Source organism: Eriocheir sinensis, unplaced genomic scaffold (assembly GCF_024679095.1).
Source record: "Eriocheir sinensis breed Jianghai 21 unplaced genomic scaffold, ASM2467909v1 Scaffold1228, whole genome shotgun sequence".
Classification (NCBI taxonomy): Eukaryota; Metazoa; Arthropoda; class Malacostraca; order Decapoda; family Varunidae; genus Eriocheir; species Eriocheir sinensis.
In genome coordinates, this window is record NW_026110550.1 from 53,967 (window position 1) to 65,340 (window position 11,374).

At 42.8% G+C, this 11,374-nt stretch overlaps 1 protein-coding gene across 4 annotated transcripts; it reads right to left on the reverse strand.

The window, feature by feature from the left end:
* Nucleotides 1-7,921: 7,921 nt before the first annotated feature.
* On the reverse strand, nucleotides 7,922-11,075 carry LOC126989595 (titin-like). Of its 4 annotated transcripts, XM_050848212.1 has the most exons (3): nucleotides 9,271-11,075; nucleotides 8,760-8,908; nucleotides 7,922-8,609 (listed from the first exon to the last, which is right to left on the reverse strand). In XM_050848212.1, the coding sequence occupies exons 1-3, from the start codon at nucleotides 11,047-11,049 to the stop codon at nucleotides 8,081-8,083; spliced, it is 2,457 nt and encodes an 818-aa protein (XP_050704169.1). In that variant the 5' UTR covers nucleotides 11,050-11,075; the 3' UTR covers nucleotides 7,922-8,080. The 4 variants fall into 4 exon arrangements, with proteins under 4 accessions (XP_050704169.1, XP_050704168.1, XP_050704167.1 ...); XM_050848211.1 differs by lacking the exon at nucleotides 8,760-8,908 and having other exon boundaries at nucleotides 7,922-8,758; XM_050848210.1 differs by having other exon boundaries at nucleotides 7,922-8,848.
* Between the last annotated feature and the right edge of the window lie 299 nt (nucleotides 11,076-11,374).

Below are 11,374 nucleotides of genomic sequence, written 5' to 3' on the forward strand. Positions count from 1 at the left end.
GGAAATCATTAGTTTTATTAAGTGCCATTTCCGGAGGTGAGGGAGGAAACCAATGATTCTCGGCAGAAATTAGTATATTGCAACTTGCTACATGAAAAACATTAATAACCATTGCATCCTGAATTTTCGAATGAGTAAACTAATAAACAAAACAACACCAAACACAACCTAACCTAATCTAAACCTAACTGAACCCTAGACTAACGTAACGTAACCTAACTTAACGTTTTAGTATCCACTGTCCGCTCACCTCAATCGTCTGAATCATAGTCCTCATCACTGGAGATACGAGGTGAGTTAGACATTTGGCAACAATAAGGAAGCCATATAGCGGAAACTGAATTTGAAATGAAGCGGAGGAATGAAGATGCGGGGACAAGATGTCACTGGCTGATAGAAATAAAAGCAAGCGGTGATTGGCTGAAATGGAATCTAGGAATTTCTCGCAAGAGTTCGCGTAGGCCCAGGTGTCATGTGAGGAAGGGACGCAGCAGTCCAAGAGACTCCTAGACAAAAGCCGTTAATGGCGCGCATCTTTCTCGCCACACACATAACTATATAAATATTTTTAAAAATTCGTATCTCGCTTATTACTAGTTTATGACGGATGATTACTTAGAAGAAATTGTTCTACTCAACGAGATGGATTATAAAGATGATAAGAAAATCAATACGCAACAGGGTGGACCTCAGTGGGACAAATACCATTTGTGGTTAGTTTGGCTACAGCATTTTTAGGTTTCGTCTCGTTTTTAAGACACATTCAGGCAACTTGCACAGCCAGACCAAAGCACAGCAGTTAATTTGGGATACATCCAAGAAATTATTTCCAACTGACCAATCTTTGGGTCAGGTTAGGTTAGGTTAGGTTATCCTGAGGGGGCATACAAGGGGCGCCTACATAGCATCCACAAATAAAAAGTTAAATATTAAAAAAATCGCTGGTGGCGTTGCTATAGCGACACATATATATGCGGTTCAAAATGTTCAGCATAAGGAGTCTTGTACTCCCTTTGAGGTAGGTCTAATGTCAGAAGTGAATAAGAAGTTAAACTGAACTGTATCCTGCTATATATAGGTACTCATACAGTAGTATGTATGTGCATGTATATCCATAGTAAATTGTGCAGCCGTCATACTGTAAAATAAAACCCAGCTACTTTCCTAACATCACTGCATTCAAGGCGAGTCAAATGTAGGTGCACACCCACCAATCCCACAACCCACATTCTTACTCTTTGTTTGTCCGTGATTTCCCACTGTCCTTTGTCCACGAGCAGGGTCTTCTAATATCTCTTAATGCACAACAGAGGGAGAGGAAAACCTGGTAACGAGACAAAACATAGGGAGAAATCTGTTGTTGGCCGCTCAACACGAAGTCCCGAGGAGGCAGTTTAGGTGGGAAAATGTTGGATTTGTTTTTGTTCAGACTTAGGTAATGTTGATTATAATTTACGACTTCCTGGTGGTGATAGTGATGATAGCAGGCCTTGTAGCATGGTGATAATGATTGGTGTTCTGTGTTGGTGTATATATATATATATATATATATATATATATATATATATATATATATATATATATATATATATATATATATGCGCGTTATATATATTCACGTAAGGGCAATATGTATTCCAAAATCATATCATCATAATATTTTTTGGACGTTACCGTTAATGAAAATCGTGGGGGCGTGGGGGAGGATGGCGTGTATTATCAGAAAAATCCATTAACGAGATGAATGTGTGGCTTTAATAGTGCTGATAAAAGTGTCTTTAGGTTATTATCAGTTCATAATAATATTTAATAATGATAGAGTGGTGGTAGTAGTAGTAGTAGTAGTAGTGGCAGGTAGTGATGGTAGATGGATATTAATAACCATAAAGTTACCATTTTTGTGAATATAAAATGTGTAGGGATTATAACACACACACACACACACACACACACACACAGACACGCACACACACAGACACGCACACACACCTCACACACCACCTCCCTCCCCACACACAACCCCCCCCATACACCCCACCCCTGCCCCCCCACACAACCCCTTCCCCCACACACACACACAAACCCCCCTTCCCCCCACACACAACCCCCTCTTCCCCACACACAACCCCTTCCCCATACACTTACTCCTGCCTCCCCACACAACCCCCTTCCCCCCCCACACACAACTTCTTCCCCATACACACTTTAATTCCCTGCCTCCCCACACACAACCCCTTCCCCCCCACACACAACCCCTTCCCCCATACACGACTCCTGCCTCCACACAAACCCCTTCCCCCCCACATACACAACCCCCTTCCCCAGACACTTTACCCTGCCTCCCCACACACAACCCCCTTTCCCCCCCACACACAACCCCCTTCCCCCATACACTTTACCCTGCCTCCCCACACACAACCCCCTTCCCCCCACACACAACCCCCTTCCCCCATACACTTTACCCTGCCTCCCACACACAACCCCTTCATTACGTCAAACCCTTCCCCCCACACATTGTCCTGTCTCCTCTACCCCCCCCACCTTCCCTCCCTCCACAAAGTTAAACAACACTAACATACTGACTTTTTCCTAATACCACCAGTGACGAACAAAAGCCACCACTTAGTACTAATAGAAAATGGAAGAAATGAGTAAAATCTTGAGTTGACTTGTTCTGTTTTTCTCCGGCGGAATAGAGGGCAGTTGGAGTCCTTTTTCTTTTTTTTTTCCTTGCCTGATGCGCTTTTGAAGGGAGAGAAGAAAGGGGAGGAGGAGGAGGAGAAAATGAGAGGAGGGGAGGAGAAGGCGAACGATGGAGGAGGTATTGACAGCTGCTACTCACGATAGGAGGAGAAGGGTGAGGAGGAAGAAATGAAGAGGAGGACGTGTTGATGGCGGGGAGGAGGAGGAGAGGAGAGGTGCGGCAAAACAAGGAAAAAGATAAAGGAAAGTAAAAGAGGAGTAACATCATGAAATTAATTATTATTGCGATATACTAGATACATTGTCAAAAATTAAAAATGGAGAATGTCGGCAGACAAAATTCTAGAAGGCGATAAAGGTGAAAAATAAAAGCGAAGAAATTAAAAAAAGAGAGAATCCTGAGAACGAAGACAAAAAGGGTGGAGCTCAAAAAATATCAGAGGAGAGAGAATAGTCGAAATAAATAAAGAGGAAGAAAAATAAAAACAAGTATACAGTGAGAGAGAGAAAAGAGGAGGAGGAGGAGGAGGAGGAGGAGGCAGGTTGAAAGGGGCGAAGGTTAGGCTATGAAGTCCATTGGCTCATTACGAGATTGCCTGCCTCCTGTAATCTGATCTGCTCATACCCAAAGGCCTCAGTACGAGTATTATCAGTTTACCCCTGACGCAAAGAAGTAAAGGTTTGGTGTGATTTAAAGGAAGCGATGGTTCCTGTAACGTACTAGATCTATATAGGTTGTTCCAGTAGCGTGACTGGTTTAAGAAAAAAATCTGCCAATGTATGTACTGGCTTGACTCACTTGAATAGTAGACCAATATTTCTAGTTTTTGAGTTGGTTTGTAAGCTAAAAAAATACTTAGAGAGTGGGTCGATGTTGCTGAACCTCCTCAGTTACTTGAAGACTTTAATTATATCCCATCGTGTTTTCTTCGGCTTTAAAGAGGTTGAGTCACCTGAGTCGTTCTTCTTCATAAGGCAGGTCTTCGGTATGTGAATCATTCGTAGCGCGTCGCCGAACTCTCGCTATAATTTATTGCCATCCTTGTAATTTGAAGACACCAATGCATACCAAGGTGAGTCTTACTCATTGAGTTACACAAATAAGAGGAGGAGGCGAGAGTGCAGGAGATGTTGAATTAGTGGAGAGTAAAGGTGTGATGGAGGTAAATAAGTAAAGAGATGGAGAGGTGAATGATGAATGAATAATATATAGGAATAATATGAATGACATGAACCTTTACGTATGTCCCCCCCCCCCACACACACACATGTCCGTATATGTATTAATGTATATATGCTGCTTTTCCCTTTGTCACTGTCCGTAAATACGTTTTGCAATTTAAATGAAACGCTAAACTAAGTCAAGAGGATTACAATGAGTTTTTACAAGTAGTTTCTTTGATTTGAGCGGGAGAGAGAGAGAGAGAGAGAGAGAGAGAGAGAGAGAGAGAGAGAGAGAGAGATGTCGTAAGGATGTGTCTGGTTGCATGACGATACGCAGAGTATAAATAGAGTCTGAGGGAAGAGGGAAGGGAAGGAAGAGGAAAAGGGAAGGATGCAATAAGCGTGTGTCTGGTGGTGTGATGAATTAGGGTGACTCATTTTGCGAAGAGGAGGAGGAGGAAGAGGAAGAGAAGAAATGTGGAAGAGAGGAAGGTGATATAAACAGATGGGAAGAGAGTGAAGGTTTGATAACTGGTGATAAAGTGGGAAGGAGAAATAAACAGTGGTGATAGCGATGTTGAGGACGAAGAAAAAGAGAGTGAAAGAGAGAAAGAGGAGAAAAAAGAATGACAAAAGGGTGAGAGTAAATCTGAGGAGGATGGAAGGAAGCTGATAAAGGAAAGATAGAAAAAAATAATAGGAGGATGGAATAAGAAACACAAGTACATACTGTTTATAAGATGAAAAAGAAAATAAAGAAAAAGATGGCGGTGATGCTGAGGAGAGAAGGAGAAAAGGAGAGGAAGGAGAGGAAGAAGAGGAAATAAGAACGATAAAGGTGAGGTAAAGACGAAGAGGAAGATGGAAGAAAACTGATAAAGAAAAAAGAAAAAAAAAAAGAAGGTATTAGTAGAAAGAAAAACAGCTGATTCACAAAAATACATGTTGTTTAGAAGATGAAAAGAAGATAAAATGAACGATAACAGATTGAGGTAAACACGAAGAGGAAGACGGAAGGAAGCTGATAAAGAAAAGACAAAAAAATACGAGGTATTAGTAAAAATAAAAACAGCTGATTCACAAAATACATATTGTTGAAAAAGATGAAAAGAAGCAAATGAAGTAAAAAAAACATAGCACTGAGAAGTAAGGAAGATTAAAAAAGAAGAACAGAAATCGGATCCATAATAAGGAGAAGAATAAATCACATTGAAACCTATACGGATAACAGATTGCGGCAGAATAAGGAAATCTACTCTGGCTAAATCTTTCCCAATCCACTTTCATTTTTCTTGTGGGCGAGGCGGGAAGGCGGAATAGTAATAACAGGTTATGAAAGGCAGAGTGGCGCTGGAAGATGGATCGAAGCTGCCAGAAAATACCCATAAAAAGGTTTTGAATAGGGTGTTGAGGAGAGTGGACTGGGATGGGTGGAAAGAGAAGCGGTGAGGTGTGAGACGCTGTGGTTTAATCCTCTCGTCGTAAAGATAAAGGAAAAAAGGAAAGGAAGAGGTAGTGGTACATTTCAGACGAAGAAAGGAACGGAAAAGAAAGAAGCGAGGAAGAGAGAAGAAGAGAGTGGGGAAGAAGAGGAGAAGATACAGAGAATTAAGACGGGATAACGAAAGGAAAAGAAAGGAGCGAGACAGAAGAGAAGATGGGACGAGAAGGAAAGGAAAGAAAGAAGGAGAAATAGAAATAGTGAAAGGAAAAATCAGAATCACATATTTATGACGACGAAATGAGAAGTAAGGAGCGAGGTCATCTTCCTCCTCTCCTATTTCTTCAACGGCCTTTCTACCTTTCCTGTTTCAACTGCGTTCTATCCTCTATTCCTTCTCCTTTCACCTTCCATTCTTTATTTAACAGGTTGTGTGTGTTTACTCTTCCCACACTCTCTCCCCTCATTCCTGACCTTTTCACTTTCTCCTTTCACCTTCCTTCCTAGACAGTCAGGTAAATCACTCTCTCTCAGTCGCTACCCTCTTTCCTATCCTTCCCTGCCTTTCGATCTCCTTTCACTTTCCTTGCGCGAGACTGTCCAGGTGATTCAAGAGTCTGCCTCCGTCTACTCTCAGGTGTGTTAAAGTGTGGCGCTGCAGATACTGGCCAACTCTCAAGCCTTCCATTATGGTCAAGAAACACTCCCCGGAAACTTTCTGGTTCTCATTTATTGCCAGAAAACACACAAACACACACAAAGATATAAACTGAATTTTCCCCGAACACACACACAAACACACTCTCACACACACACACACACACACACACACACACACACACACACACACACACACAGACACACACACACGAGGGACCTCAAGGGTAAGCTAAGAATGGTTACCTTCAGCAATTTTCATTTATTCGTGTCGTGTGGTGGCAGAATGCCAGGAGAGAGAGAGAGAGAGAGCATAAGAACAAAGAACGTAGAAGTCTGCAAGAAGCCGGTAGGCCTGTACAAACAGCTCCTTTGAACCTAAGCTCCCGTGTATCTAACCCCACCTAATATCGCTGTCCATGAATTTACATAATCTATTTTTTTAATGCGACAATTGTATTGGCACTCACCACATGACTGCTCAGCCTGTTCCACTCATCTGCCACTCTTAATAAACCCATTTTTGCCTATGTCCCTGTTGAATCTGAGTTTATTCAGTTTAAGCCCATTACTATGTGTCCTACCAGGTTCTCTTACCAACAGAACCTTATGAATATCCCCCTTATTAAAGCCCTTCATCCATTTATAAACCTCAATCATGTCTCCTCGCACCCTTCGCCTTTCTAGTGAGTGCAAGTTTAACTGTTTGAGTCTTTCCACGTATGGCAAGCTCCTTAACCTTGAATCATCTTAGTCATCCTTCTCTGCACCGACTCTAACATTTTGATATCCATTTTATTGGAAGATGACCAGAACTAAACCGTATAATCGAGATCAGGTTTAACTTATGCTAAATATAGCTTGAGGATGACTTCAGCGCCTGTACTGCTTACGCTCCTTGAAATAAATCCCAGTACCCTATTTGCACAATTTCTAGTCTGAATGCATTTTGCTCTTAGACGGAGATCAGAGTTCACTAAGACCCATAAATTCCTCTCGCACCCATAGTAGTAGTAGTAGTAGTAGTAGTAGTAGTAGTAGTAGTAGTGACGTAACCGACGAGGACAGGACAAGATATAGAAATGGGAAATATGCAGAAGAGGGAGGTGTAGGTGGGGAACTTTATTTGCCACACGCAACAATTTGTGTTTACCGCAGACTCATAAGTCCATGAAAACTTAGCAGGGGGACATAGATAGATGAATAGATAGATATACTAGAATAACTAGATAGAAAGAGGGAAGAGGAGACAGGAGTGAAAGAGGGTGGGAGAGGGAGGAAAGGGAAACACAGGGGGAAGACACACAATAACATAAGAGCATAAGAGGAGGAGGTGGAATAAAAGAACTTAAGAAAAGGAGGAGGAGGAAGGAGAGGGAGGAGGGAGGCATCTTTTTTTCTCAATGATTCTCTATGATTCGCCATCAGGTGGCTGAATTATGTGGCAGAGTCCCCCGTCGAATTCGTAACTATTGTTTTCCCGGAGCTGGAGTTGACGACATCACAGCTGCCGTGGACGAGGTCTCCGCTGAGGCTTCTAATGACTCACTTTTGTTCTCCATACAGGTACGAACGATGTCACCACGACCCGGTCTCCTGAATTTTCCTTCACGCCCGATTTTCTCCTCTCTCCTCCATTTTCCTTGTTTTTCACTCCTTTGCTCCCTCTTTATTTACCATTACCTTAATTATCTCATTTTTTTCTTGTCTAGCATCGTTCTCTTTCCTTTCCTCCTCTTCGTGCTCCTCCTCCTCCTCCTTTATTTAGTATTACTCTTATTTATATTATTATTTTCTTATTTCTTTCTTATTTTAAATCGTTCTCTTACACCCCCCCCTCCTCCTCCTCCTCCTTCACCTCCTATCACAAAAGAGTTGCTTCAGTCAGTTGAAAGAGCTTACACCGGGTTTCCATAGGGACGCAAAGAGTAAGTGTTTATACTAATGTACACCATAGTAAGATAGATAGATAAGAAAAGACAAGAAAATATGGAACACTTTCTTAGGGATCCCATCGCAAGCAGCTGGGTGTTGAGGGGACATTTTGGTGGTGGTGGCTGTCGGTTTGGTGGAGAGTGGCAGCCTGTTCCCTCACACTGGTTACAGCTTCTCCTGCTACTGTCCCTCCCCTGCTGTCTTGTGCTCCTTGCTTAATTCTTCCCGTACGGCGCGGGCCACCTTCTTCATTATTCTTTTCAGTTGTTTCTTCGCCACTTTTCCATTCCTTCTTGTGTTGGCGTCCTTGTCCATCACGGGTATGATCGAGACTGTCTGTTCACGGACTATTCTCTCTTGTATGGTGATGATAAACTTCAATTCAGTTTTGTCCGTTTCTTCATCTCCAGTAGCTTGATTTTCCTGATTTTCTGTAGCATCTTCGTAAGAAACAACCTTCCGTTGATTGACAACTTTTTCTTCTGTTACGGAAGGAGTAATCTTTTCAATAACTGTCTCATTTCTCACAGCGGGAACCTTTTCCTCTGTTGCAACAGGGACTTCTTCTTTCTCTTTAGAAACAGTGACAATCTCTTCTGTAACCGAAGGGGCAGCCTGTTCAGTAACCTTCTTTTTTATCACAACAGGAACTTTTCCTTCTGTCGCCGTAGGGGCAGCCTGTTCAATAGCCCTTTCTTGTGGGGCAACCCTTTCAATAACCCTTTCTTGTGGAACATTCTGTTCAGTAACCCTTTCTTGTGGGGCATTCTGTTCAATAACCCTTTCTTGTGGGGCATTCTGTTCAATAACCCTTTCTTGTGGGGCATTCTGTTCAATAACCCTTTCTTGTGGGACAGACTGTTCAATAACCCTTTCTTGTGGGGCATTCTGTTCAATAACCCTTTCTTGTGGGGCATTCTGTTCAATAACCCTTTCTTGTGGGGCATTCTGTTCAATAACCCTTTCTTGTGGGGCATTCTGTTCAATAACCCTTTCTTGTGGGGCATTCTGCTCAATAACCCTTTCTTGTGGGGCATTCTGTTCAATAACCCTTTCTTGTGGGGCATTCTGTTCAATAACCCTTTCTTGTGGGGCATTCTGTTCAATAACCCTTTCTTGTGTCTGTTCAATAACTTTTTCTTCTGTCACCGTAGGGCAGCCTGTTCAATAGCCCTTTCTTGTGGGGCATACAGTTCAATAAGCCTTTCTTGTGGGGCAGACTGTTCAATAACCCTTTCTTGTGGGGCATTCTGTTCAATAATCCTTTCTTGTGGGGCATTCTGTTCAATAACCCTTTCTTGTGGGGCAGACTGTTCAATAACCCTTTCTTGTGGGGCAGACTGTTCAATAACCCTTTCTTGTGGGACAACCCTTTCAATAACCCTTTCTTGTGGGACAGACTGTTCAATAACCCTTTCTTGTGGGACATTCTGCTCAATAACCCTTTCTTGTGTCACAACAGGAACTTTTTCTTCTGTCGTCGAAGGGGCAACGTTTTCAACAACCTCCTGTTGAGGGACTACCGGGACTTTTCCTTCTGTCACCGAGGGGATAATCTTTTCAATAACCTTCTTCTCCTCTGCTACGAGAGGAAGTTCTGCTTGCTCCTTAGAGACACTTACGATCTCCTGTGTCACCGAAGGGGCAGCCTGCTCAACAACCTTCTCCTTTGTCACAACGGGGACCTTTTCTGCTACCACCGAAAGGGTAACGGGTTTAACAACTCGAGTCACAACGGAGTCTTTTCCTTCTCCCACCGAGGGCACATCCTTTCTAACAACCTTCGCCGGCGTCACAGCAGGGACTGTCTTTTCAACGACTTTACCGTCTTGAGTGATAGGCGTAGTATTTGTTTCTTCAGCCTTTGCTTTTTCTTCCTTCATCTTGTTTTTCACGTCATCAACTTGGTGTTTCAAGTCTTCAATTGTTTCATTAAGATGTTTTTCGTTACGAACCTCTTTGATGTCGCTATTACACACATTCTTTTGGACTTCTTTTTGAATTACAGTTTCTTTCTCGACATCTTTTCCATCACTCTTCTCTGTAACATTCCTCTCCTCCACAGATGTCACTTTCGTACTTTCCTGTGAAGGTAGAAGTTCTTCTTTCTCTTTCACAACAACTTCATTCGTTATATTGCTGGGCAGAATCTCCTTTCTTTGTTCTGCTCGTTCTGCCTCATGAAGTCCATCACTCTTCTCTGTAACATTCCTCTCCTCCACAGATGTCACTTTCGTACTTTCCTGTGAAGGTAGAAGTTCTTCTTTCTCTTTCACAACAACTTCATTCGTTATATTGCTGGGCAGAATCTCCTTTCTTTGCTCTGTTCGTTCTGCGTCATGAAGTCCATCATCCGCCTCTGTAACATTCCTCTCCTCCACAGATGTCACTTTCGTACTTTCCTGTGAAGGTAGAAGTTCTTCCTTCTCTTTCACAACAACTTCGTTCGTTATATTGCTGGGCAGAATCTCTTTTCCTTGCTCTGTTCGTTTTGATTCGGTTTTGTTTTTAGCTTTGTCGTCCGCCCCTACTTTTGGAACGATAAGATTTGCGTCTTTATCGTCCTGCGGCTTTTCTTCAGTTGTGTTGGTAAGAGGCTGTACTATTAATTCCTTCTTAATAACAACTTCCTCCTTTATTTCATTACCCTCTTCGTCCATCACCTTTCTAACGTCCACCGTTTGTACTATGCTCCCGTTGTCTGGAGTCTGTCCCGTCACTGTTTCACTCTCGGTCACAGATTTTTCACCCCGTTGTTTACCGTCCTCATCTACATCAATCGTGGTTTCCGAAGTCTTTGATACAGTTCCGTTGGGTTTTACGTCAATTTCTGTCGTCTTCTCAGCAACTGTCTTTTTTCCGGTTTCTTGACCCGTTTCATCGGTATTATTAAAGACTTTCCTTTCTGTGGTCTTAATGGTGTCGTTAGAGGCTATTTCTGAGCTGGTCTTCATTAGTTCAGTCATATTCGGCGTTTCTTGAGGTTGCCCCTCGTAAAGAACTCGATATTCCTCGATAGCGGCTCTCACCGCTGCCGCACACGAGGAGTCCACCTCCGGGAGCACCTTCAGCCCCGGTACCCCAGAGCCCTCCACCTGAGGCCCGGCCACCAGCACTAAGAAGACCGTCCAAACAAAGAAGAGGTTCATGTTTGCTGAATGAAAGTTTATGAAATTAAGAAGAGTTACGGTTTTGTCACAGAAAACCAATCTGGGATTGAAAACAGAATGGCCTCCGGAACACAGACCGAGCATGGAAAATAATCCTCTCGGGTCTTCCTCCGTTATAGGAACACACACGACGGCGAGAAATTGGGATGTAAAGTCTGGTGTGTGTGTGTGTGTGTGTGTGTGTGTGTGTGTGTGTGTGTGTGTGTGTGTGTGTCTGAAACATCGGAGGAAGACTGAGACTGGAGTCTGTGTATAATAAATGTAGAAAGCAAAGAAAGAGGATATGTCCTCAAAGTGTAAGGGA